At 52.1% G+C, this 27,760-nt stretch overlaps 1 protein-coding gene across 1 annotated transcript; it reads left to right on the plus strand.

Moving 5' to 3' along the window:
* The first annotated feature begins 297 nt into the window (after positions 1–297).
* Positions 298–27,234, plus strand: RAP1A (RAP1A, member of RAS oncogene family). The gene is made up of 9 exons (XM_063178224.1): positions 298–336; positions 15,172–15,241; positions 18,287–18,370; positions 20,324–20,392; positions 21,131–21,187; positions 21,985–22,125; positions 22,875–23,018; positions 25,403–25,518; positions 26,509–27,234. The coding sequence occupies exons 3-8, from the start codon at positions 18,314–18,316 to the stop codon at positions 25,487–25,489; spliced, it is 555 nt and encodes a 184-aa protein (XP_063034294.1). The 5' UTR covers positions 298–336; positions 15,172–15,241; positions 18,287–18,313; the 3' UTR covers positions 25,490–25,518; positions 26,509–27,234.
* The last annotated feature ends 526 nt before the right edge of the window (positions 27,235–27,760 follow it).

Below are 27,760 nucleotides of genomic sequence, written 5' to 3' on the forward strand. Positions count from 1 at the left end.
AGCCCCGCACCAGAGGCCGGGCCCGGCCCGGTCCCGCCGGGTGCCCAACCCCGGACGGAGCCGGTGCCGCGGGACAGACCCGACCCCGCCAGGTACCCGTTCCCACACGGCCCCGCACCTGCCCCGGCCTCCCGGAACTTTTGCGGGCCCGCCGGTCCCCGCCCGCCGCTGGCTCCTCCCCGGCCGCGGAGGGCGGAGGGCGGAGCGGAGCGGCGCCGCCGCCGCGCAGAGCAGCAGCAGCGGCCGCGGCAGCAGCCGAGCCCCAGCCCCAGCCCCAGCCCCGGCCCCGGCCCGCAGCGGCGGCGGAGCGGCGGCGGGAGCGGCGCGGGGGCGGCGGTGAGCGGGGAAGGCGGCGGGGCCGGGGCCGGGGCCGGGCGGGGGAAGCGGCGGCCGCGGGTGTCCCGGCGGGGCCTGGCGAGGCCGCGGGCGGGCGGAGCGGGGCAGGGGCCGGGGCCGGGGCCGGGCCGGAGTCCGGCGGGGCCGGGCGGGGGCAGCGGGGCCGCGCCGGGCGCTCCCTGCCCGCGGCCCGGCCGGAGCGCGGGGGAGGCGGCTCGGCCCGGCCCCGGCCCCGGCCCCGCGCTGGCCGGCCGGTCCCGTCCCAGCCCCGCCGGACATCCATCTTGTGCGGCACCGGGCGGGCTGCCGGCGGCAGGCGGAACTGTCGCGGTGCCCCTGCGGGCAGGTGCGTGCGGGGCGGCCGCGCTGCCCGCGCTGGGCTAGGCAGGGGCACAGGGGCTTGTGCGGGGTGAAGGGACAGCGGGGCTGGAGGCACGGCCGGGGGGCTGGCACGGGGCACGGCGGGACGGGACACGGGGCACGGCGGGACGGGACACGGGGCACAGAGGACAGGGGACAGGGCACGGCAGGACAGGGGACAGGGCACGGCTGGACGGGACACGGGGCACGGCGGGACGGGACACAGGGCACGGCGGGACGGGACACGGGGCACGGCGGGACGGGACACGGGGCACGGCAGGACGGGACACAGGGCACAGAGGACAGGGGACAGGGCACGGCAGGACGGGACACAGGGCACGGCTGGACGGGGCACAGGGCATGGTAGGACAGGGGACAGGGCACGGCCGGTGGGCTGGCACAGGGCACGGCTGGACGGGACACAGGGCACAGAGGACAGGGCACAGGGCACGGCCGGTGGGCTGGCACAGGGCACGGCAGGACGGGGCACAAGGCACGGTAGGACAAGCGGCCCGCATGGGCGGCAGGATGTTTGGGCAGGTGGGACGAGCCAAGGGGAGCCCCCCGTGAGCCACGCGGAGCAGCGGGCTGGCCCATCCTCACTCTCCGGTCCGTCCTCATCCTCCGGTCCATCCTCACCCTCCGCTCCATCCTCCCAGCCCATCTTCACCCTCCCAGCCCATCATCATCCCCCACTCCCAAGGACCGGTTGTCCCAGACCACCTCAGCTCTGGAAAGGCTTCTTGCACTTCCCTCGCTCGCTTTAAAGAGAAACCGTTCTCTGCGTAGGGAAACTTTGGTGTTTAGGTGCTTCTCGTTAGTTGGTGCCTTTGCTGGCGATATTTGAGGTCCAGAACGTGTGGGTTTGGGGTTTGGACACAGTCGAGCCAGTTCCGACTGACACCGAGCTGGAATTGGGTCTTGTTTTGCGCACAGCTTGGAAAGAGCTGCAAACAGGAAGGGCAAACCATGAAAACTCGTTTTTTTTTCCTTTCAGTAGCTTGACAGGGGAGATAATATTTCTTGAAATAGTTGTTTGACTTGAAAACGCCTGTCTGCCTTCGGAGTATTGTACCGGTGCTCTGTAATTTCTGTTGCTGCTGTAATTCTCTCTGAGTGGTTGTGTTGCTCCCCGCAAAGAGACACCAGATTATTTGAAGAGTCGAGGAGAGCGTCTGTTCAGCTGACAGTGCCTGTCTGCTGTGAAATGTTTCACTATTGTGATTGGTGTCATTGCTTTTTTCATGCTGAAATGGTGTGCCAGTAATTCTCCCTGGTGTAGCGGATTTAATGCGGGAATTTGTGAGACTTTCAGGAAGTAATGGATGGGGCTTGGGGAAACAGAAAATGGTGCGTTAGCAAAGCTCTGTGCCTTTAATGAGAAGTTATCCAAAAGCAGGCAAGTTAAAGGGAAGTTCCAGATGGAACACTCTTGCTCTTGTGGTCTCTGTGACTTTCTGAATTCACAGAAGCCATGTATTTCACAAGTATGAAATGCTGATTATTCTGACATCATTATCACGTTGCTATAGTGACTTCATTGCTCCGGGAATGCCATGTTCACATCCAGTTGCTATGGAAAAAATCAGTGTCATAAATAAAAACATTTAATGTTCTGTTCATCCTCGTGGCAGGAAAAAAGGCATCGATTTATTGATGTGAGCGAAGACTGGCAGCATATTCCAACAGAAGTTCTCAGTGCCAAATTACAAACTGGGAAACTGTCACTTGCCGTTCTCAGCAGATTGTCCCTTGCCTCCCTGTGTTGTGGCAGGTAGCAGAAGTTGTGAAATGCTGGGTTTGGAATGGAGGGTGACAGAGCGTCTGTCGTTCTTCAAGGTGGAGCCGCCAGGAAGTGCTGCGCTCGCGCCGCTTCTAAAAATAAAAATCTGTTTTCATGCGCAGTGCTGGCACTGCCTGATCCTGGAGGGGAGCGGAGGTATCCCTCCAGAGCAGCTCCAGAACAGTTCCAGAGCAGCTCCTGCTCGGGGCAGCCTGGGCCTGGGGATGCCCCGCACTGCAGGGCAGCCTGTATTGGGGATGATGCCCAGCTCCTGCTCACAGCCTGGTCCTGGGGATGATGCCCATCACTTCAGGGCTGGGGTGCCAGCCCAGTCCCAGCACTGTCCCAGGCAGGCTGGCGCCCCAGGGCTCCCAGGAAGGATCCTGCCGTCACGTGTCCTGGCCCTGGCGTGGCTGTGTTCAGGGTAAGTAGCTTTGCTGGAGGTTTGAGAGGATCTCCTGCCAAACGGGCCCAATTACTCGCGCAGCATAAGTCCAGTGACAGGTTAATGCTTTTGTTTTGAGGCTCGTGTTTACACAGAGCGTTGGAGCAGTTTATATTTGAAGCCTTAAGTTGCAAATATACAGACATGAGTTATTGGTGATGCATTTGGTGGCTGCTCAGCCAGTCTGAGGACTGTTCTTAAAAAAACTGAAAAGTAATTAAATGGCAGGAGGGTGACATGTGGATGTACTTGAACATTAAAGTTTTAATTGTATATTGAATCATCGTCCTGGGCATAAACAACTCCAAGCATTTGTTTGTACTTTATATTGCAGTGCTTTTTCTTGTACCCTGCACGTGCACAGCGCGCTCAGTGGCACTTTGAACTCAGTGTTTAGAGAACAGATTGCTTCTGTGCAGCTCTGCAGACTTTAAAAATCATCTTCAAGAGGAGTCCTAATGGTCTGACAACAGGAACCTGTTATCTGTTTTCCTAGAGAAAACAAAGTGTATCTTTTGAACATACATAAGTTCAAACCTTTAGGCTTTATATTTGAAGTGTTTTTTATGTGTAGCTGTTTGAAGTTCAGAATTATCCTTGATCCAGTGTTACTTTCAGCCTTGCCAAAATCAGCTTAGCTGGCTCTGGCTGTGGATCCTGATCAAAACTTTTGGGTTTTAGGGTAATATGGGAGACTTCCTATTTTATCGCTTTCTTTTCATTTCTGATGAGCCACATTAGTGTTGAACATCAGTCGCTTCTTATAACTTTGTGTACTTAATTTGGCAGAAGCAGATTCAAGAGAGACACAACTTTGAAAACTTGCTCAAGTCCAGGGGTGCTGTTTGGACTTTTTGGCCTTGATTTCAGGAGTTGTTGGGTTATTTTTTGAAGATGAGGTAGTGAGGATGGTGGTTAAAGTATGGCCTCAGTTCATTTTGTGTTGAGTGCTGAAGTAGTTACTGGTTTTCTTTTACTCTTTTATTTAATAGTTAATTGGAAATTAAACAGAATTTTAATGAAAGCGTCTTCTTAAAAGGATGCTTCTAAATCCCAGGCTGAAATTTTCCTGTAGGCATTTGTGTTTGCTCTTCAGGAAAGTTGCTGCTGCTGGAAACATGACACCTAATGGCGGCGATAAGTAAGGGTGTCCCAAAGTCTGTTTGAAGGAAGAGCGAGCTGTCCGTGTTGCTGAGCTTGGTCCGGCCTGTCTCAGGTGTCAGACCTTGTGTGAGTGTGAACGGCCCCTCTCCATCCTTGCCGTGGGCTCCCTGCAGCTCCTGGAAGGCAGGATCAGGCTCAGAGGCCCCAGTGCAGGGGGTGGGATGGAGCTGTGTGGGATACTCACCCCTGGAGGGGAGGAAGGCGAGGCAGACTCTGAATCCTCTGTTTCCCATTGTGGAACCTTCATTGCTGAGCGCTCAGCACCTCCTGGCAGCCAGAGCCCAGTGGGAACCCAGCTGATGCAGCTCAGGGTCTCCAGCACCAGCATCAGAGTGAAAACCATCAGTGCTGGGGGAGCGGAGCCCTGTTGGACTGTGACACCGGAGGAGAAAGGATTAAAGGGGTGTGAAGAGTATACACGTTAATTGTGCCAGTAGCACTGCTGATGGAGGGCAGAGAGGAGCCTGCAGCTCCTGCCAGGCCTGGGCAGGGCAGTGTCCTTCATTCAGCCTGGTGCTGAGCAGGGATGCTGTGCTGGCTTTGCTGTGCTGGGACAGCTGGGAGGAGCGTGCCCTGGGCCTCATTCTGGTGCCAGAATGTTCCAGAGGGGTGACATTGGGTCTCAGAGGTACCAGGCTGTTACCTGCAAGGACCAGCCTGTGTTCATGGGAGGTACCTGGAGCTGCCTCTCTGCTGCAGTAGATTGAGGGTCTGTGCTGGTTGTTTTTCAGCTGGCTGTGTGCTGGTGCCTGTTGACATCCTCTGTGAGCTGGTTTGACATGTCTGACTGAAACCCTTCAGAGCTAAATGGCTCATTATGAGAAGCTTCCTGTTATTTCCTGTGATAGCATAATTTTGTTAATTAGTGCCTGTTTTCTGAGCTCCCCTATGAGGGAAAGGGGACCCAGTGGCAGCAGAGCATCAGTCAGGACACACGTGGGCCTGCTCAGCTCTCGGTACCTGGTTTTTACACTGGAGCGCTCTGTGCTGCACCTCTGGTGCCATTTCACTCCCAGGTCTGCTGTGAAACAAGTTTTGATCTGCAGAGGGACAGGAACTGGTTCCTGAGAGATCCCTTCTTCCCTTGCAAATGCTGCAGTAATGAAGTTGTGTAGAGAAAGCCATTTAACAATATTAAAATGAGGAGGCTGTGGGAAGAAGGGTGGTGCTCAAGGAGGAGGCACCGAGCGTTACATTCCTGATCAGAAATGCTGTGTTTAAACTCAAATTGCATTCATGTGCTGTGGGAAGATCCTCAGGGGTGTGTGTGGGAGAAAATGGGACACCAGAGCCCATCCCTCCCTGGATGCCCAGTCATTTTGGGTCTGTAGCTTCTCTATTGCAGGCTGTGCTCAGAGCCCTGGGTGAGGGTGAGCTCAGGGCTGCCTGGCTCTGTTTCTCTGTGGCAGCAGGGCCCAGGGCAGGGCTGGGGCTCTTTCCCAGCTGTCAGCTGCTGGAGCAGGTCGGGTGGCCACATAAAGACGGTGTTTTGATGTTTTGATGTGTGCTCCAGCAGGTATTGGCAGTTGGGAAATACCTGCTATACCTGAACAGGCACTTCCTCACTGCAGCTGCCCTGGCTTCACCCGAACCCAGGCAAAGGCACCCATTGGATCTTTTTGGTTGGGAAGCCCAGATGCTGACAAAAGCAGGCTTGGCATGCTGTGGAAACTGCTTTCTTTTGGTGAACAGAGTCATCAGTCTGAGGGGGACCCTGACCCTGCATTGGGCTTTTATACCAGAGAATAAACAGGTAACAGGAAAAACAGCCCAAAAGGAATCTCCAGGGAGAAACAGGTAACAGGAAAAACAGGCAAGAATGAATCTCCAGGGCTGCTCCCAGCCCGTGGCTGCAGGTGGCTGGCTTTGCTCTTTCGCCTCTTTGACTTTGTTTAACTCAAAACGTGGGGAGCCAGGCAATGGCAGTCCTGTTGAGCAGGTGGCCCGAGGCATTGTGGTTTGTTATTTATTGTGAATATTGATAAGATGGGAAATACTTAAATCCATCTGGGGCACTGAAGCAAGAGGTCTGGATCTGCCCACAGCAGTGGCTGTGTTGGGGCTGAAACAAATCTTTATCCATGGCTTCAGTGAGGCAGAATGCACTCAGAAATGTGCTCCATGTAACAAGCAGGGTGAGCATTTCTGTGATGGGGATTGTTACTTTGTCAGAGCCCTGCTTTTTGGGAATGTTCTGCACCTGGGAGCGTGCTTGTCAATGGGCTGTGTTGCATAACTGCTGCTTGCTGGAGCATTGCAGGAAAATAGACACTTGCATTTCCCTGGTCAGAGACTGCACATTCAGGGCTGGCTGGAATGTTTTGGGGGTTTTTTTTTAGTGGAAATATTTGTTGGGTTCAACGATGTTGTGTTGTGCAGTGCTGTAATGCTGCAAAAATGCGAACTTGTCGTGTTGGAGTGGGGCATTGCGTGTGAGCCGAGGGCAGTGCAGGCGGCTCTGGCGTCGCTGCTGCAGCTGGGGCTGCTCCTGCCCTGCTGCAGCTCTCTGTCCCAGGCAGGAATCCCTGTGCAATCGGGCGTTTCCCACCTCTTCACCTGGAAATAGACCCTGGGTCTGGAAAGCAGCGAGGACGTGGGAGGAGCGCTTCAGCCGCACGCATTGGGTGCAGTGCCTTTTGTGTTGTATTTCTGTGCAATATGCTTTTCTCTCATGCAAATAAACTTGAAGTGGTAGGGAGGGGCGGCTGAGAAGAGGAAAACTTTCATTACAGACAGCTGACGTGCAGAAGAATATCTTTTTATATGCCACTCACCACGTGATAGTTAAAAGTAACTCATAGTTCACTGGGTAAGGCTATTTCTGGTGCAATTCTCCTTTTTTTTGTGTAACAGTCTCATTCCAGCACATCTTGCTTTACCCTGAGATTTAATGTTTTTGTCAATCCTGTGCTAAGTAACTGTTACTGGGTATCAGGCCTGAAGAACAGAAAACTTGCTGGATTTATGAAGTAAATATGGGTGAAGATAAAATAAATTTAGCCAATTGTTGCTTTCTGCTTTAGATTATAACACTAATTGTAGCTGAAAATAACATTATGATTAAAGATACAGACTGAAGTGGTTCCAGACAGCCTTTCTTATGAAATATTTATGCATTTAGGACTTTTAACTCATCAGATCACTTACCAAGTTGTGGAGGTCACAATATTATTATGGCTTTGCCTTGTTTTGTGAATACACTGCATTGTCATATTGATCACTAGAATGCAGTCAGGGCTTTTTCAGGAATCCCATTTGAAATGATCAAACAGATGTTGTAATGCTCCAGGGCACTTTCCTCGGTGGTGTGATTCTGAGAAAGTGGGGCTTGTCCTTTTTTCTGTAATTCCAGCACTTTGCAGCCTCTGTTAAACGAGCTGTTTGCCCAAACCCTTGTCGCAAACACAATAATTGAGTCCAAATCCATTCGGCAGCAGAGCAAACTTGAGCTGGGTGGCGTAGCAGGTGTCAGGAGGATGAAAGTGTGTGTGCAGAGCTGGGTGCTGGAGCTGCCCTTGTCCTGGTCATGCTGTGACTCCCCTTGTCCTTTTCATGCCAGGTTCACATCCCCTGCATCTCCGTGGGTGGAAGTTGAAATTGATTTGGGAACTTTAAAAACCAGTGGTGGTAGTTCTGTGCTGAAAGCGTGGGTTGGTCTGATTCTCTGTTTGTAGATTTACTCCAGAAAAAAAACAGATAGAGGAAGTTTTTAATTTGGTGGAAAGTGTTCTCACCACGAGGAAGGCGCAGAACTTGTGGAGATGGCAATTTACACTCAGATGAAGTGAGCTGTGTGCCCAGGTCCTGCACAGTGCAGAACCTCCTGTCCCCAGGCTGTGCGTTTGACAAATGCACATACTAGCGTGGGAGAGAGGATTTTTGGGATGTGCCCTCCCTTCCTGTGAGTCAGATCCAGCCCCTGTGCTGCCCCAGCCCTGGCCTTGCTGCTGGTTAAAGGCTGCTCTATAATTGTCCGTTTTGGTTGTAATCAAGCTTGACCTGTAAATACTGAAATGGCTCGTATAAAACTGATTAAACTACCAGAGCTGTTTCCTTTAATGTCACCTTTTATTCCTTAAAAAGGAAGTTCCAGGATGAATTGTCAAAGGGGTTTTGCCCTTTTAAGCAGGTTCAGGGGGATTAAGAAACTTGAGAGAAGCCCTGGTGTAGAGGGCAGGCCTGGCAGTTTGGTTAAAACCCCTCTGGTCTCGAAGCTCTCTCTCTGGCACTGAAGTGTTAATAACTGTCTGAATATTCCTTCAGTTAAAACCTTCACACAGAAGAAAGTTTCATTTTCGCTGTAGAAGAAAATTCAGTTTCCACCCCCACTCTGGCCCAAGGTTCCAGGAAGCAGCATTAAGGGGCTGAGCTAAATACTGGAGGATTAAGCACCACATTAAATAACTTAATTTCTTTACGAAACGTAATGAAACTGTTACTTTCCCCTCTATTTGCAGTTAATTCTGTGCACTCAGTGCCATTCAGGTTCCTGTCAAGCCTTGAAATCTGCCCTGAAAAGCATTGGGGAGGTGCAGTCCCACTTGGCAGTGCCAGGGCATCCCTTGTGAGCTGTGTTTAAGTTCTCATTACACGGATGCTCATTGCTGCAGGGGGTTTATTTAAACTGATAAACAAATGTAGTATTAATAAGCGGCCATATGGTCAGTGGGGCTTTTCATTGTGGAAATTGTTGTTAAAAGAGGCGTTTAATTGCGTGGGAAATGGGGGGGTGGTTGCTTGTGGCAAGTGAAAATCTCTGGGCTGCACATGCAGAGCTGACCTTTAGAACGGGCTGCACGGTCACAGCCGGTGCGCAAACACAGATCGTGGTGGCTGTGCCAGGCAGATCTAAAGAACCTCAGCATTTTCTGGGGTTTGTGAGGTAGCCCGGTGTGCTGAAGGGCTGGGATGTGCCCCATGTTTAGAGGCTTGGTGTTAGGGTTTATCACTGGTGGGTGTAAGCCGTAGAATCATGGAATGGTTTGGGTTGGAAGGACCTTGAGCCCATCCAGTGCCGTGGCAGGGACGCCTTCCCCTGTCCCAGTGTCCAGCCTGGCCTCGGGCACTGCCCGGGCTCCAGGGCAGCCACAGCTGCTCCGTGCCAGGGCCTCACTGCCCTTTGGGTAAAGCCTTTCTTCCCAATACCTTATCTCAACCTACCCACTGCCAGCTTGAAATACAAGGGAAGAGCAGTTTGAGCCTCTCCAACTTCATTGAGAGGTGTCAAAGAATCCTTAGTGGCCTGGGAGCTTCTCCCTATTATATTTTTTTATGCTGGAGACCAAGTAAGCTCAAACTGGACTTTATGGCCAATGTCTCGTCACTACTACTGCAGAAATAAAATAATTAAAGTGCAGGCTGAACTTTCAGTGCCAATCTATCTACCTCATGTCACTTATTTACTCTTAATTGTATAAACCAGGAAGAATAGTGGCGAATGTTGCCAAGCTACTATCAGCACAACAAATTATTCCTTCCAAGTAGAATGGAGCTGGTCTTTGCTACCACTGAGCCTCCTCGGGTCTGTCTGGAATTTAATCTGTTTTATAAAAGGTCAGAATATTTTTCCCACTAAAGGAAATGGAGAGGAATGAAAAACTGTACAGGGTTTAAAAATCAGTGGCAAGTTGTGGATGTGATAGGCAGCAAAAGGAGGAAGTGCCCTGAGCGGCTGCTGTGCCTAATGGCAGATTTGCCCTTTAATGTTCACATCTTTGCCTGATGAGGAAGGGGGAAAGGAAGTGTTTTTTTATTTTTTCTTCCAAAAAAAGCTGTGGAGAACTCCTGTGAATGGTGTAGAGCCCTCTGCTGAGCTGCTCCAGTGGGGCTGCATGGAAAAGGAGAAATGGTGAATGTGGCCGTGGTGCTGCTTGGGAGGAGCTGTGCCCTGCCGTCCCTGCCATCCCTGCCATCCCTGTCATCCCTGTCCCTGCCATCCCTGCCCTCAAACCATTCCAGATATTGGGAACTGAGCAGCGTGTGTTGCCTCGGTGTGCCCAGTGCTGTGCCCTGCCTGCAGCTCTGCTTGGCATTCCTTTGCAGAGTGCTGCAGCCTGGCTGGAGGGCAGCTGCCAGCTCCAGCCCGTGACGTAGGGCTTTGTTCTAATTTGGGGATGCAGAGCGTGTTGGGCTCTGAGTTGTGCTGCTGGCTTCCTTTCCCCTGCCTTTGTCTGGCTGGCACATGTCCCTAGCAACTTTCTGCAAGTGCAGAGCAATAGGACAAAAAATAAATTAGCCGTTTCAGCACGGCAGGCTTTAGCTGCCCAGAGCCCTTGTTCCTTGCCTGGAGAGCTTCTATAGCAGAGCAATTTCCAGTGAATAATTAGGCAGCCACTTCCATAGAAGTTAACATTATGTTATTTGAAATTGCAGGTTCAGCGTGAGGCTGATTGCACAAAAGATTACAGGCTGAGGAGGATCAATCCCAGAGTGTTTGTGCACAAAATGACTATTTCCCATGACAGAATTATTGCTGTTTTCCAAGGAGCTTGTCTCTGGGCCGTGTTTGTGTGGGCTGCAGTTAATTTGCTGGAGCTCCAGCCCAGCCCAGGCTCTGCTGCTGCAGGACTTTACTCCCTGCCCAGCCTTTATGGCCCTGGCTCAGGAGCCTGCCAGGCTGCAGGAGGTGTGGGGTGATGCAGAAAGCGTGGTTGGGATGTGGCTCTGAGCTGCACACACCTGGGCTGGCAGTTTTGGGCATGGATGCAGGGTTTGAGGGCTGCTCTATTGCCTTTTCTGATGGAGCTCTCCAGGTAACACCCCTGACCCGTATCGTTCTCCTGTGTTCTCACATACCTGTCTGCTTGTTTGGCTTGTCACCAGCCTCATTTTCTGTGTGTGCTTCTTGCTGGGTCCTTTTGGGGTTATTTGTTACCTGAAAAACGAAAATACATTTACACCTGGATTACTGATGGTTTGGACAAGGGACAGCCTGCATGTTCCAGCATCAGGAATGCACCTCAGTGGGGACATGACTCACCCCACAGCAGGCTTGTGCATAGCTAATTACACCTTTGCTGCCTTGATTGGTGTTTGATTTGATGCTGAAAGCAGGCAATGGAAATGATAATGAGTTTGGTGTTAAAATTACCAAACTGAGGCTGAGATTTCTGGCACAAATTATAAAATGTTACCTGTTATGTAATGTTAGTACCTAAAACACACTTGCTGTGGTGTCAGACACCACAGTGATAATGAGCAAGGAAATAAATGCAGAGTCTGTGAGCGGAAGTTTGTCCAACTGTGCTTTTGAAGTCACATTGGAGTCCTGCTTTCTGCTTAGTCTGGTCTTTTAGTCTTTTGTTTTCCTCTTCCCTCTCCTTTTTCTGGAGTTGGCGGCCTCAGGAAAGGTGGAGGAGTTTTCCCTGTGCCCTGAAGCCAGGGACTCTGACTGCCTTGGAGAAGGCTTTGTGAACGAGTGAGTCCATGGCAGTGATTTGTATTAATTAAAGAGACTCCTTGCTAACTAGCAGGGTAATCTCTGTTTGCCTTGCTGCTGTTCAGAGGTGGGATTGCCAGCCAAGCCCCCTTTGGGGTGCACATCCCTGTTCCCAGGCTGTGGGATTTGAGCCAAGCCCCTTTGGGGTGCACATCCCTGTTCCCTGCACAGCTCTGGAGCCATTGTGTAATCGCTGGCAGCTTTGGTGAGCATTAGGGAAGTATTTCTTGTGCTTTAGACACCATTGAGTAATTTAACCCCTCTGAACACGGTGTAGAACCAACGAGGGAGCAGGTGCTGAGAGGAGCTGTCCTTGGGCAGAGCCAGGAGCGGGGCTGGGCTGGTTCAAGGGGAGATCCTTGGCCTGGAGTTCCCAGCCTTTGCTGCTGCATCGTTCTCTGTTTGTTTGGACTCTTTGTTTTTACTCTGGAGGGAATCTGTCAGCTCAAGTGTGGCTTTGATCGCTGTAAATTTCCCCCTCGCACAAGTGCTGGGTTTGGGTTTGTTTTGCCAACATGGCTCTGAGTAATGGAGGGGTTTTGGTAGAGTGTTGAGCAATGTTTAGTTGACACTTTTAAAAAAAGAAAATCCACCACTTTCCATGGCCTAGTTTATAGTAACTGAAGAAAACTGGCACGGAGAACATTTCCAAGTTGAGAATGAAACAGGTTTGTTTATAGTAGCCACGATTCAGCATTGAAGTGCCAGGATAAAAATAGCCAGGACACGTGGCTGCAGCAGCCCAGGAATCTGCCTCTGTCTGGGAAAGGGCACGGGCACAGGGGTGGCACTGCCAGCCCTGAGTGAGGTGCTGCCCTTCTGCCCATCTGTGCTGCTCTCCCAGATGGGCACGGTGCCGACCCCGCTCTTCCCTTGGAAACGTTCAATGTTCTGCTTTGCTGGTGAAAGCCAGGCACAAGGAGGTGTGAGTGATGGGCAAGCAAGGAGTTACTGCTTTTGTCCTCCTCACAGCCGGGTGAGTGGCCCTTGCTGCCTGCCTCTCTCTGTCAGGACATCTTCCTCCATCGAGGGCATCTTCCTGGGGCTGAGCAGGAGCAGAGCCCCTCAGTGCTGGGGTACAGGAGCAGAGCCCCTCAGTGCTGGGGATGGATGAGCAGGGAGCAGAGCCCCTCAGTGCTGGGGATGAGCAGGGAGCAGAGCCCCTCAGTGCTGGGGTACAGGAGCAGGGAGCAGAGCCTCTCAGTGCTGGGGTACAGGAGCAGAGCCCCTCAGTGCTGGGGCTGAGCAGGAGCAGAGCCCCTCAGTGCTGGGGATGGATGAGCAGAGAGCAGAGCCCCTCAGTGCTGGGGCTGAGCAGGAGCAGAGCCCCTCAGTGCTGGGAATGGATGAGCAGAGAGCAGAGCCCCTCAGTGCTGGGGTGCAGGAGCAGAGCCCCTCAGTGCTGGGGCTGAGCAGGAGCAGAGCCCCTCAGTGCTGGGGTGCAGGAGCAGAGCCCCTCAGTGCTGGGGCTGAGCAGGAGCAGAGCCCCTCAGTGCTGGGGATGAGCAGGGAGCAGAGCCCCTCAGTGCTGGGGTGCAGGAGCAGAGCCCCTCAGTGCTGGGGTGCAGGAGCAGAGCCCCTCAGTGCTGGGGTGCAGGAGCAGAGCCCCTCAGTGCTGGGGCTGAGCAGGAGCAGAGCCCCTCAGTGCTGGGGATGAGCAGGGAGCAGAGCCCCTCAGTGCTGGGGTGCAGGAGCAGAGCCCCTCAGTGCTGGGGTACAGGAGCAGGGAGCAGAGCCTCTCAGTGCTGGGGTACAGGAGCAGAGCCCCTCAGTGCTGGGGCTGAGCAGGAGCAGAGCCCCTCAGTGCTGGGGTGCAGGAGCAGAGCCCCTCAGTGCTGGGGCTGAGCAGGAGCAGAGCCCCTCAGTGCTGGGGATGGATGAGCAGAGAGCAGAGCCCCTCAGTGCTGGGGCTGAGCAGGAGCAGAGCCCCTCAGTGCTGGGAATGGATGAGCAGAGAGCAGAGCCCCTCAGTGCTGGGGTGCAGGAGCAGAGCCCCTCAGTGCTGGGGCTGAGCAGGAGCAGAGCCCCTCAGTGCTGGGGTGCAGGAGCAGAGCCCCTCAGTGCTGGGGCTGAGCAGGAGCAGAGCCCCTCAGTGCTGGGGATGAGCAGGGAGCAGAGCCCCTCAGTGCTGGGGTGCAGGAGCAGGGAGCAGAGCCTCTCAGTGCTGGGGTACAGGAGCAGAGCCCCTCAGTGCTGGGGATGAGCAGGGAGCAGAGCCCCTCAGTGCTGGGGATGGATGAGCAGGGAGCAGAGCCCCTCAGTGCTGGGGTGCAGGGAGCAGAGCCCCTCAGTGCTGGGGTGCAGGGAGCAGAGCCCCTCAGTGCTGGGGTGCAGGAGCAGAGCCCCTCAGTGCTGGGGTGCAGGAGCAGAGCCCCTCAGTGCTGGGGTGCATGAGCAGGGAGCAGAGCCCCTCAGTGCTGGGGCTGAGCAGAGCCCCTCAGTGCTGGGGATGAGCAGGGAGCAGAGCCTCTCAGTGCTGGGGTACAGGAGCAGAGCCCCTCAGTGCTGGGGTGCAGGAGCAGAGCCCCTCAGTGCTGGGGCTGAGCAGGAGCAGAGCCCCTCAGTGCTGGGGATGGATGAGCAGGGAGCAGAGCCCCTCAGTGCTGGGGTGCAGGAGCAGAGCCCCTCAGTGCTGGGGTGCAGGAGCAGAGCCCCTCAGTGCTGGGGTGCAGGAGCAGAGCCCCTCAGTGCTGGGGTGCAGGAGCAGAGCCCCTCAGTGCTGGGGTACAGGAGCAGAGCCCCTCAGTGCTGGGGATGGATGAGCAGGGAGCAGAGCCCCTCAGTGCTGGGGTGCAGGAGCAGAGCCCCTCAGGCTGTAGGAGCTGCACCTCGAGATGCCATCCCACACTGTCTCTAGGAGCTGGTGCTGTGGTTTCTGTGCTGCTCCTTTCTGTGCCTCCCTTCTTTCTGTTCCTTTTCTCTCACCCCCATTTGAACTCAGGCTGTGCTCTTTGGGTGCAGGGGCAGCTGAGCCATGCTCTGTGCAGTGCTGGAGCTGGCTCTGGCAGCACTGCACAAAAATCCAGAGTGGTTGGGGTGGAAGGCAGCTCAGTGCCCTGCAGTGTCCCCCTGGCATGGCAGGGACCCTTCCAGTGTGCCCAGGCTGCTCCAACCTGCCCTTGGGCACTGCCAGGGATCCAGGGCAGCCCCAGCTGCTCTGCGCACCCTGTGCACCCTCCCAGGGAAGGATTTCATGCCAATATCCCAATAACCCTGCCCTCTAGACTCACTTTCTCTTACACTTGGGAAAATATTTGACAGGCATTATGAGAGCTTCCGTTACCCGTTTCAAGATAATTTTGATTTGCTGTGATCACTGAATATCAGCTCTGCTGCTGCTCAGGGCTGCTGAGCAAAGACTGGGGACTGGAAATGTTGGAGCTTCTCAAGCTCTTGGGCAAGGGGCCCTGCCACAAACCTGCTGGATTCCCTAAAATGACTGAGCTTTGTAGGTGTTGCAGAGCTTGGTGCAACCTCAGACATGATTAGTTTGAGTCTGTCTGGTGTAAGTGAAGTCGCAGAGTGTTCTGGGGAGGAGAGGCCCACAGGAACAGGGTGCTTTGGCTTAAGCACTGCAGAGATGCTTCACAAATGCTGACACTTGAAAAACTATTAACTACTTCTTTTTATTCTTCTTTTTTTCAGTTCCTTGTGGGGAGCCTGGAAGAACCTTCAGTAGAGCTGCTAACACTGATGAGAGATCTTTTATGCCAAGGTAAGACATTTTTAGTGTTCTCATCATATTTTAAATGAAATTTCTGTGAACGTTGTTGGAGTGAGTAATTGATAAGTGAAGTTCTTGCACTCACTCTTTCAGTGCTGTGTTTGCTCAGTTTGGTTCACGCTTCTCTGTCCCCACTACCCAAATTACAAACTTCTTGCTGGGCTGCTGAAACTCTAGAAACAGCAGCAGCTCGCTTTTGCATCATGTTTCTGTCCTGGGTGGCCTCAGCCCCTGTCCCCAGGGCCTCCCCGGCTCTGTTGGGAAATACCCTCGAGTTTGCTCCTTCCTGCCTGCTCAGCCCTGGCTGCTGCAGCTGAGAGGGCACCAGGGCCTGCTGAGCCCAGGGGCGGCTGATGGGCGCAGCCACGCTTCGGGCTGGGCTCCAGCTGGGTTTGTGTCCACCCCTGGTCCTTCCCAGGGGTGTGTGCCTGCTCTGCCTCTGGATACCGACACAAATATCCTGCAGATTTTTACCTCACTTCTCTGTGAGCAGCTGGGGCTGCTGCTGTGAATGGGGAGAGTCCATTTCTGTCTCTGCCTGGGCGCCTTGGTGGCAGCAGCAGAGATGCTCCTGTTAAAGAGTGCAGAGCACAGCTGGATTCTGGTGCATCAGGTGTCTGAAGCGGAGTTTTTTGGTGATTACAGATGCAGAGCCCTGTGATTCGTTGCCCTGCAGGTGATGCAGGTGGTTTGGAGGGTGATGGAGTGGCACAGGGGCTGCAGCTTGGGGCAGTGCTGGGGTGGCACTCATGCTCTGTGCCCCTGTTTGTTTGTCCTGCTGGGGCTCAGGGGCTGTGCCTGGCTGGCACAGTTTGACCACATCGTCCCAAAAACACTCACTCACTTTTCAAACCAGGACGCTGGCCAAAGGGAGCAAGGAGACACACTCAGCTGCTGCTTTATTTTTTCACTGCAGCATTCTGAATTAATGAGACCAGTCTCACAACATTTACAGTTAATTTTTCTACACTCCTTAGTGATCATACCCTTCTCCTGACTCCAAAGAACACTCAACAGCCATAGTCCAATTCCATTGGAAATGGAGCTGTTCCCTCCCAGCATGTGACTGCTCCAGAGAGCCCTGGATGGAAATGAATGCTGCTGTGTCTCACTGCATTTAGGTGGGCTTCGGCAGTTGCCAAATGCAAAGTTGGCTGGGATGCAGCATAGTAATTTCTTGAGCACTCTATTCATGTCGTATAAACAGATAGCATTAACATACTTGTGAAAGAGCTGCAAGATAATTAAGGCATGTGGGGTTTACAGTAATAAGGCTCGTGCCTTTCAGGATCTTGGTTTCCTGTTGCACCTGAAAAAAAAAAATCAGCAAATACTGTAGAGAAGAAGTGAGAAGTTAGTCTTGTACTGCTCCCAGCTTAAGCTTTCCCACAAGTATTTTCTACTATAAATAAGAAGTGAAATAGTTCACAGCTAAATTTAACCCTTAGCTTGATTGCTTTCTGGGTTTTCTTTGGGACTGTAGGGAAATGAAGACAAACTGGATCAATAAGTTGCATTTATGCTTTATAAAAAATGCATCAGCTTTTAATTTCTAGGGATTATCAAGGGGAAAAGAATTGTTAATTGGAATTCCCCTTTCCATCTCATTCAAAATCACGATATCAGAAGGAAAGGAAGTGAATGTCACTTCTCAGGGAAATGGTGGAGCAGAAGAGCTCACAGTTCCCAGAATGTAGCCAGAGCTGTTGTCAGTGTCCTGGAGTGCACAGCCCTGCCTGCTCTGCCTTTGGGCTTCTGGAAAGCCCCTTTTGGTCTGAGTTGGTTTCACAATCTGCAGTTAGGCAGCTGCAGGAGTTGGAGAAAAACCTCCTGCAGGTGTTGAAAGTGATGGGCTGCATGGATTGCTTGAGCCTTGCTGCCTGCCCAGGGCTTGGGGAGGGAAGGGCAGCTTCCCTTGGCTCTGTGACTGCACAGGCAAGCCCTTTATTTCTGTTATTCTGCCTTAAAATGAGTTTAAAGTTGTGCTGAACTGATCACAGGAATCTGTGTCTCTCTCCAGCTGCCCATGGGATGTTTGAGTTTTTGTTTAACCCATACCTGGGTGACATTCAGCTGAAAACACAAAATACACCCCTGTTCCTCACAGGCTCCTGGTGCGTTTCTGTCCCAAAACCCTTGGAGGAGGTTTTCCTTTCCCAGGCTGCGTCTGGGAGCCCACAATCCTGGGCAGGGTTGGTTTGCAGTGCCTGGGCTGGGGCTGCCCAGCCTGGTGTGTGTGTGTGTGTGTGTGTGTGTGTGTGCAGCCTTACTTGGGAAGGAAGCGCAGCCCTGCGGAAGGGGCTCGCTGCTGAGCTCATTGTTTGCTGCAGGGACAGCCCAGCCTGCTGCTCTGTAAACAGCCTGGCCAGTGTTTATCACTGCCTTTGTCATTCGCCTTATTAGTCAGGGAATCTCGAGGAGCAGCACGGTTTGCTGCTGCTGCGTAGTGACTTGAGGGAGTTGTGAGATTTCCATAAAAAGGCAGAGTCTGTGCTGGGTGAGCAGAGAGAGCTCTGCCTTGGCAGCCGTGTGCTGGGCCTGACCTTTTCCAGAGAGAAAGCACTGACCTAAATCCCTCCCTGCTGGGGGTGGAGGGGAGAGGGAAACCTCTTCACTTGCTGCTTTCTGATCTCATTTTCCTGTCCCGTGCTTTGGTTGGGGCCATGAAATGCTGACGAAGCAGAGGATGGGCAGTGGCAGCTCGTGGTGCCCAGCACAGCCGCTGTGTCTGTCCCTGCTGTGTCCATCCTCTTCCTCTCTGGCTGAGGAAGCAGAGGACAGGCACAGCCCACGGTGCCCAGCACAGCCGCTGTGTCTGTCCCTGCTGTGTCCATCCTCTTCCTCTCTGGCAGGACCCAGCTGTGGCCACTTCCCCTGACCCGGGGCTGTCAGAGTGCCATTCTCAGCCTTGTGTTCAGGAAGATGAAACCCAGGCTGGCAGTGAAGGCGTTCTCACTCTCAGGAGGTGCAGGGTGCTGCTGTTCCAGGGCAGCCCCCAGCTCTGTGCTCTAACTCTGCCCTCTCTCTGCCCTGCAGGTCGCTGCTCTCTGCACAGCCCACACCATGCGTGAGTACAAGCTGGTGGTCCTTGGTTCAGGAGGTGTGGGCAAGTCTGCTCTGGTGAGTCTGGGGTCACCCTGAGCCCCCCAGCCCTGCAGCTCCCTGCACACCAGGGCACCTTGGGTCACTTCTAGGGGCACTGCTGCTCTGGGCACCCTGGGTCACTTCTGCATGTGCCAGCACCTCGCTAGCCACTGTGCCAGGGGAGCTGTGCCATGCTTCAGAGAGGTGATTAATTGCCGCTAATTAGCGTGTCGTGTCTGCCTCCTGCACGGGTGCTGTGCTGTACACAGCTGAGTGTCTGTGAGCACTGCAGGCCCAGCAGGAGAAACCTGGCTGGAATCAATGGCAGGATCAGTCCCAGAGCTGGGATCAGCCCTGCACACCTCCAGGGCTCTGGGTTTCCATCCTGAGGCAGCAGCTGGCTCACAGCCCCAGCCCTGAGAGCATCCACAGCCCCTCAGAGAGGGAGGAGCAGCACTTTGCTCTGCTGGAGTGCTGTCCTGTTCCTCAGGAGAGCTCTGCACAGCAGGGCTGATAGTGGAGCACTGAGAGAGAAACTCCTGTCACCCATTTATCACTCAGCAGTCGAGCAGCCCTCTCCAGCAGACAGGCAAAGAACTGGTCAAGTGTGAGTTATCTGCAGCAAGAGCTGCAGCGCTCCTTGTCACAGGCACGATAATGGCTGAGCAGTGCTCGTGTCTTGCCTCATTGTTTATTCTGCTGCCACAGCCAGGTGATAATCCTGGTAAATCACCTGCAGAACCCCAGTGAACAGGAGGAGAGATTACTCAGTTGTACATCAAATTTGATGCACTCTTCAGCAATGCCACCCTAATCACTACAAGGTGTTTACAAGGTGTAATTTTTTACAAGCTCTGTTCCTCCACAGCAATGTGAGCAATCTGTATTGCTTTTGCCACCAGCACTTCCCTGATTATCTTAATTTTCTTATGTAACTCTGAAAGACTCACTAGGTGAAGTGGGGCACTTAGTAGTATGCTGTAAATAAAAATTACTCAGCATCTGACATACTTGAATTTCCTTCTCTGTGATGTGAAGCCTGAGTCAGCACCATCCCTGACCTTTTGATCAGCTGAAATGCAAATACTCAAATAGTCTGGTAAACAAAAGTGAAATTCTTTTTGACAGGCTGGGTGCTAAGTCAGCATATCTGGTAATTCATATGCATGAATTTGGTAATTCATGATCCATTATTTTTATAGCAGCCCACAGTAATTGCCAATTAGCAGCTAGAAGTGGATAATATTTAGCTTTCACAGTCTGTGTACTTATTTACAAACATTTGCAAGGAGAGGTTACAAGGTGGGATTTAAAATAATCTGGGGGTCACTTTAAATTTCATTCTCCCAACTGCACAGACTGACCTGTGCAACAAAGAGCCTGGTGTTCATGTCCAGCCCCGTGTGCGTGGCTGCAGTGACAAACTGGGGCTGTTCCCTGCAGATCCTGCTTGGTTTAACTCCTCTGTGCCAGCCCGGTGCTGAGGCTGCTGCTGGGGACACTGATGGAGCAGCAGAAACCCTCACAGTCACAAAGCCACAGTTGCTCAGCAGCTTTTGTTGTCTGTGCAGCACTTTGATCCCATTTCTGGGGCTGAAACTCTGCTGGTGACAGGATTTACAAGGGTGCCCAGTGGTGCAGAGCCTTGCAGGCAGCTGGAAACTAAAGCTGGGCTGCACCACCCAAACAGGGAAACTTGTAAAAGTCCTGGATCTACACAGAACCCAGAACCACCCCCAGATCTGCAGCTCCTCCCTTGGCCTTTCTTTTCACTTACAATAGATGCAGGTAAAGTCCAGCAGAGATCAGGAGTGTCACATGTCAGATTGTCACACTCAGGGCAATTTTATTTTCAAAACAGAGATTTTATGTCTTTTACTCTGCTCCTTACTATTGACTTTTAAAAGCAGATTTACTGTTGTTACTTTTCCCTGGTGTTTCTGGTTGTGTTCAGCTCACTCAGGATGTTTTTCTTCCCTTCCTCCCCAGACTGTACAGTTCGTTCAGGGAATTTTTGTTGAGAAATATGACCCAACAATAGAAGATTCATACAGAAAGGTAAAGCACCATCATTTTTGTCTCCTCCAAGTCTCGCAGAGGGAATTCCTGGGGCTGCTTTGGGCCCAGGAGCTGCTGGGCAGAGTCCTTGCAGGGTCCCTGGGCTGTTACATAATCCAGGCACAGAGCTGCTTTCTTCCCTGCCTGGATGTCAAGTGAGCCATTGTTCCACGGATTAGCACAAGTGTCAGCACATTAAAGGCACCAAAACATACACTGAAAACTTGTGACATTTGTGCCTGTGATAATTAAATTAAATTGTGCCGTGAGTTCTGCTGTTAAATTTACTTGACTTTCCTGGAATTACCCTCCTTAGATCCAAGCCATTTCTCAGAGAGTGGAAGATTTGCAAAGTCTCACTCTGAGGGTCCTGAAACATTTTGCATTTTCTTCTCTTCCTTACTCCCTTCTCTCCGGGCAGCAAAGAAAAATCCAAGTTTTGGGGTGCTTTGATTTGCAAGAGTGGATTAAGTCGAGATATTTCCAATCTCACTTAAGTTGAGATGTTTACAGTGAGCTGCTCATTTAAGCCTTGCTAATGAAGGGAGTCCTGGAGCATGTGAGCTGACCCAGATGCCTGTCTTGGGGCATGGCTAATCCTCTAAGAGCAGAGCTGCCCAGCCCTGCAGGTGCTCTTTGCTGGGAGCCCTTTGTGCAGAGGTGCAGCCGGAGCTGGGATTTCTCTTGCCTGTCCCATGCTGACCATTCATTCTGAGCTTTTGTTCCCTCTCTCCCCAGCAAGTGGAGGTAGACTGTCAGCAGTGTATGCTGGAGATCCTCGACACAGCAGGGACAGTAAGTGCCATTTCTGTATCTCATTGCTGTGCAGTGCCTTCCTTAGGAGCAGTAATCCTGCCCAAGCAAAGGCAGTAAATCAGTGCAGTCACTTAAATGAAGGATTTTGTTGGATAACCTCAGCAGTGAGGTGAGTGCCAGTGCCTGGTGAGGGGCTGGTGCCTCCTGTGCCATCCCCATGTCAGCATTCTGCTCCGGGAGGGTTTGAAATGTGAATTTGCCACAGGCTGCAGCAGTGCCAGCCAAGGGGCTGCTCCCCAGCAGAGCTGCCCTGGCACCTCCCTGGCACTGCCCTGCTGTCCCTCCAGTGTTACCTGCGGCTGGCACAGCCCTGCCCCAACAAACCAACACACCACAGGCACCTGGGGCTCCCTGGAGGTTGGTTTTATTGGGAAAGCCTGGAAATCCTCAGCAGCAGGAGCAGGAATCATTGCTGCGTGGGTCTGGTAAAAGTCCTGGCCCTGCTGGGGCTCTGGGCTGGCACTGTCCAGCCTGCTCTGGCATTTCAGTCAATAAAACCATGCAGAGATGGTTTTACTGCTGCTCTTCATCTTTCCCCCATTTTTCCAAGAAGCCCTTTATAAAGGGAAAAAAAACAACAAAACCCAAAGCAAAGGGAAAGGGAGTGTTAATCCTTTTATTCAATTTCCATGCTCCAGTGGGTTTTTGTGAGGGGTAAATATGTAAATCCATCTGTGGCACTGCATTCTTGTCTCCAGCACAATAGCAGTATTCCTTTGGAACCGTTCATTAGCTGCATTCAACGGCTAATTAGCGTGAAACCCGTTTGCTTGCAGGAGCAATTCACAGCCATGAGGGACCTGTACATGAAGAACGGGCAGGGGTTTGCACTAGTATATTCTATCACAGCACAGTCCACGTTCAACGACCTGCAGGACCTGCGGGAGCAGATCCTGCGGGTGAAGGACACCGAGGATGTGAGTACAGCGTGGCTGGCAGGGCTCCTGCAGGTGCTTGGGGGGCTGTGCTCTCCAGCCACCAGGGCTGCGCGTTCGCACACAAAGCTGCTTTCACAGGATCTCCTTGGGCAGTGCTGAGGGAGCTTTCAGAGCATGTGTAAAGTCCCAGTACATCAATCATTACATTATCTGTATCTGGAAGAGTTTAAATTCCCATCTCCTACACCTAACAGCAAATGATCAGAGGTAGTTGCTCACCAAACTCCATTTTTGGATAAACCTTTAATACCTTCTGCAGTAATCTTACACAGTTTCATGTCTTCAAACCTGTACTGCTTACTCATCTCAGTATCCCTTTTTGCCCTATTATTTCACATCTTGATGCACTTTGGTTTTTTGCTGAACATGTTCATAACACATTTTCATGTTTCAGTATGAGAAATTTTCTCTTAACTGTCTAGAAAACTCTAAAGAACAGGATATTTACTGCTCTGTGTAAGCTGATAGAGCCTGTAGATCTGATTTCAGATGAGCTTTATTTGCATTTGCTTCATCTGTACTGTGGCTTCAGGTTCCTGATGTAATAAGGAAAATTTACGCCTCAAAAATAAAAATATGATCACTCTCTAATGGGTATGGCTGGGAGTTTTAAGGAGAAAAATTTCCCCCCCTGCATTTCCCCCCTGCATTCCTGAGGGCCACAGCAGCACAGAGCCACCTGCACACGACCTTGCTGATGGGTTTCTCCCCCTGTTGCTCCTGTGCAGGTTCCCATGATCCTGGTTGGCAATAAATGTGACCTGGAGGAAGAACGAGTCGTGGGCAAAGAGCAGGGACAGAACTTAGCACGACAGTGGTGTAACTGTGCCTTTCTAGAATCGTCTGCAAAGTCGAAAATCAACGTAAATGAGGTGAGCACCCCCTGTGGTGTGTGTTCCCAGTGTGAATGAGGCATTGAACCCTGTGTGTCGAGCTGGGGAAGGGAACCATGCAGTGTGCCAGGCGTGCAGTGTGCCAGTGTGCCAGCCGTGCAGTGTGCCAGCCGTGCAGTGTGCCAGGCATGCAGTGTGCCAGCTGTGCAGTGTGCCATACATGCAGTGTGCCAGGCGTGCAGTGTGCCAGCCGTGCAGTGTGCCAGCTGTGCAGTGTGCCAGGCGTGCAGTGTGCCAGTGTGCCAGCCGTGCAGTGTGCCAGGCTCTCTGTCTGCCCCAGGGATGTGCTCCCTTTTCCCTGCCCAGCCAGGGTGACTCCCCAGCTCTCTCAGAGGTGTTTTACAGCCTCTCCCAAGGGCCATGAACAGAGAGAGCTGGATGACTTTTAGCTTAGATAAGCTTTATCTGGAGAGAATGTTTGTCACAATAACTGCTGCCATGCCCACCGTGGGTGATGCCCGTTGTGCTCCTTGTCGTGTGTGGGGTTGGCTGTTGGGTTTGGAATATTTGCATTTCTGGCTGCAGATGCCCCATCACAGCCCCTGCAAGCCCCCAGCTTGCTAAAGCCATGCGCAAAGCCAGAGCTGAGCAGCTCCCTGGGTTTAACTGAGACCCCTCTGCTCTGGGTGCTCCTCCTGGGGCCCTGGGCTGGCTCTGCTCCCCATCGGGCACCAGCTCTGTTGAGTGCTGCAGTTATCTGCCCGTGCCAGAGGCCACGTCTGCGGGCACAGAGGCTGAGCTGGGCCGGTTCCAGCTGATAACTGGGACCGTGCAGGGCTGTGGGAGCAGCAGGAGCTGCAGGGTCCTGGCCTGGGCCCAGCTGCCCTGGCAGCCAGCAGGATGGGCTGGGGAGCCCCAGGAACTGAGAATAACTGCAGCTCTGGGCTGGGATCAGCCTGGCTGGGTGCTCAGGACGGGCTGGGAGGGCTGGGGTTATCCTGGTCGAGGCTCAGGAGCAGCAGAGCTGAGCCAGGCTGGGATTTATTTGTGTGTGTGTGTCTGGGCTGGGATGCAGCAAGGAGCAGCTCAGCCCTCAGCAGGTGCCCAGGGAGGTGCCAGACCCAGGGCTGTGAGCATTCCCAGCTTTGGGGGGCACACTGCCCCTCTCAGGCCTCGCCCCGTGCCAAGGGGGTCCTGGGGGGGTCCTGCCTGTTCCTGCTGCCCCTGCAGCCCCCGCGGCACAGAGGACACTGTGCTTATCTGGAGGACGAGTTCCTGCTCTCGCTGTGATCTCCGTGTTCTGGTTTGCTGCCAGCTGATATTTCCTAGTTGTGAAAAGTACAAAAGCTGAGGGAATCAAAGAGAGGAGCTGTGAGTGAAGCAGCTCAGGGCACTGGGGCCCTGTCCTGCTGCCTCCTGGGCTGGGGAGCCATTTGCATTCTTTTGGGATTTATTCTTGCTTTCTCACTGCTTTTGGAGTTCCTAAATTTGTTAAAATCTAGGTAAAGAGTGATAAACTCCTACATGCATTTGCTGCATGTGAACCAAACCTTTCAGATAATAAGTTTTTAATCCAGATGACCTCCTGCTGACCTTTGAGATGCTCTTGCAGCACACTGACTCTTTTTAGGGATGGTGCCATTCCTGAAACCTTGTTGCAGATGGCTGTACTCACAGTCAGTTCTAGCACTTTAATAATCTAATTTATGAGAAAGGAAAATCTCAGATTTCAGTTGTTACAGTATGTTATAAACTGTTTCTTTGTCTTGTGAATTTCTCTGCAATCAACAAGAATTTGTGAGCCGTCAGCCACTCCAGGAAGGGGAAAAAATAAACAAGGACAAGGGTGGAGCCCTCTGAAGGTTGAAATATTTCTCCTCAATGCTGTGACCCAGCTGCACGCATTTTTGCAAAGCTCATTTTGCTATAAATGGGCTGAGTCTTGCTGGGAAAACAACTCCCAGCAGCAGCAGCAGCAGCAGCTCTGACCAGGCTGTGCAGCTGCAGGAGGGCCCTGGGGTGGTCCCTGGTGGCACTGGGGGCTCGGGCACAGGGACAGGGCTGTCCCCTCCTGCCGGGGCTGCCCTGGGCTGCTGATCCCTGAGGATTTTGTGCCTGATTTAAAAACCCCTTTGTTAATCCCGATTTCCTCCCACTTTTCCAAAGCAAGGAAACTGCTGCCATTTCACTGCCCTGCCCTTCTGAAGGCTTTAGTGCTGATAAACTGAGTTTGCAGCTCCCTTCAGTTCTGATGGGAGCTTTGGCTTTCCTTCTCCATAAGCAGCTGCTTGAGAAACGTGTAATAAATTCAAGCAGTTTAATTGAATTTACATAACTGCAGGCACCAGGAGAGAGCTGTCAGCTCCCCAGCCTGCCTCAGTTCTGACAGCTTGTGTTTTATCACTTGTGCTTTTCATTTGCAGATCTTTTATGACCTGGTCAGACAGATAAATAGAAAAACACCAGTGGAAAAGAAGAAGCCTAAAAAGAAATCATGTCTGCTGCTTTAGACTCCCATCATGCAGCAGCTCTGAGCCAGGTGAGAGGGGCCTGGGTCCCACCTGGGCCAGGTGAGCAGAGCAGCTCCCAGCAGAGCCCTGCCCTCTGCTGCTGCTGCTCCTGGGGGTGACTGAGCAGGAGCTTTGCCCTGAGCCCCAGGGCTGGCTTGTGCTTCCTGTTCATCCTCTGTAAATGTTGGTTATCCTCTGAGAAACACTAGTTATTCTCTGTAAATGTCGGTGCCACTGCTGTCCCTGTGCTGGCACCGTTGGGGACAATTGCAAATGGCTTTGGGTGGACATGGGGTTCAGTGGCACAGAAATAAAAAAATAAAACAACCCAAACCAAAAGAAGCATAAAAACCCCCCAAACAAACCCAACCTAAAAACACACCAAGACTGGACAGAGCTATAAATAATCTTCCTGTGTGTCTTGGCAGGGAGCTCTGTGTGCTCACAGCTGTTCTGCCCTGCTCTGGAAGGGAACTGCAGCTCCAGGGCTGGGACAGAAATGTCCCCATTTGGGGCAGAGAGGGGCACTGGGTGCTGGCACTGCTCTGCCTCCTGCTTTTGCCAGCTCTCGGGGGGTTCCTGGAGCCAGCAGAGCTGTGCTGTGCTGCACTGAACTTTATTTTTTATTTACCGAACTATATTTTTTATTTACTGAAATTACTTTATTTTAGCAATAACGTAATTTCAGTGAGCTGAGCTCAGCTGTGCTGTGCTCTGTGCTGAGCTGTGAGCTCTGTGCTGTTCAGCCCTGCCTTTGCCATTGGGCACTGCTGGGATCGGGCAGGGGCAGCAGGCTGGCATTGGCTGGCACTGCTCTGGCCCTGATACAGCACAGCATTTGGAGAGTTGCACTCCCACAATCTCCTGTTTTCTGTGCCTGGGAACAGCCCTGAGTTCTGGGAAAAAGCAGCTCCTCTGCTGCCTGTTGGCTTTCAGGCCCTGGAGGTCACTGGTGGCACCAGCAGAGTCAGAAATGTCCCCCCATCATCCTCATTTGTATTTTCTTTTACTTCCTCCAGATTGCAGGAATGAAGAACTGTTGCCTAAATGGAAAGTGCCAGCATTCCCAACTTCAGAACCTTATGGAAACGAGTAACATATCGGAAGAAGCTTCTCCTGTTTTTTATATCCTGCAGGAAGAATTTAGATCTTAAAAATGGTTTGCACACAGCCCCTGGAAAAAGCAGTTGCTCTGTGTATATCTCTTGGAAATGAAAGCCAATATTCCTCCTCCTTTGCAATAGCAATTAACAGATGTGAAAATAAATATAATTGACTCTAGCATATGATTATCCCAAGGAGCATGGATGCATTTCAAATGTTAGAGATTGCTACTATAATTAAAATTCATATTGACCATTTTATCATAATTTCTCCCCATCAAGCACTAAAAATGTTCCACTGTTATATTTTATATCTATAACTATAGATATATATTATCCAAAATTTCCCTTTGAACTCACTGCAACAAATAACTTTTTGAGTCATTGACTTCATTTTATATTTAAAAGTTACGGAATATCATTATTTTCATTCTGCCATTGTATTCTAATTAAAAATGTTTGTGCATAATGCTTTGGAAAAATGGGTCTTTTATAGGAAAAAAAACTGGGATAACTGATTTCTATGGCTTTAAAAGCAAAAATATATAATATACTAAACCAACTCTAATATTGCTTCTTGTGTTTTACTGTCACAGATTAAATTACAGCTTTTATGAATGATTAAATTTTAGTACATTTTCATTTTTGTTTCTGTGTTTTTGTTACCGTTTCCAGCCTTTGGGTTTGCTCCCTGTTCTGGGGGTTCCTCTCCCATGCTGGTGGGTCAGGGGGTTTGTTGAGGTGCCCCCAATACCCTGAGCTGTGTTTAATGCACCCCTCCCAAAGGACAGCAGGCAGCTCCTGTGTTTCCCATTGGCCCTTTGCAGCTGGTCCTGCTGCAGGTATTTCTCTGGTATTTCCACAGTGACTCTGCTGTGCACGGGTTTGGTTCCATCCCAAGCTCTGTCTGCCCTGGAGGATGATCCTGAGTTTCAAGCCTGGCTTTGGCTGGTGGTCCCTGCTCAGCTGAGGGGGTTTTCTGTTCATTTGGGGTTCGTTGGATTCTTCAATCCCTGCTGTTTATAAAGTTTCAAGGAGCAGGATCTGAAGAGGCCCCTGGGTGCTCCATCCTCTGTGTGTGCAGGTCAGACCCCGAGGGACGCCCAGGGCTGGGGGCTCCTGCCCCCCTCGAGTTGGTGAAATGTCAGCACAGGGCACAGAGCTCATC

Source organism: Melospiza melodia, chromosome 28, assembly GCF_035770615.1.
Source record: "Melospiza melodia melodia isolate bMelMel2 chromosome 28, bMelMel2.pri, whole genome shotgun sequence".
Taxonomy (NCBI): domain Eukaryota; kingdom Metazoa; phylum Chordata; class Aves; order Passeriformes; family Passerellidae; genus Melospiza; species Melospiza melodia.

Excerpts from the sequence above, each read along its gene's own strand:
- RAP1A (XM_063178224.1), top strand. The coding sequence starts at position 18,314 with ATGCGTGAGTACAAGCTGGTGGTCCTTGGTTCAGGAGGTGTGGGCAAG. Across the intron at positions 18,371-20,323 it reads GTGTGGGCAAGTCTGCTCTG|ACTGTACAGTTCGTTCAGGG; the intron begins GTGAGTCTGGGG and ends CTTCCTCCCCAG. Across the intron at positions 23,019-25,402 it reads CGAAAATCAACGTAAATGAG|ATCTTTTATGACCTGGTCAG; the intron begins GTGAGCACCCCC and ends TTTCATTTGCAG.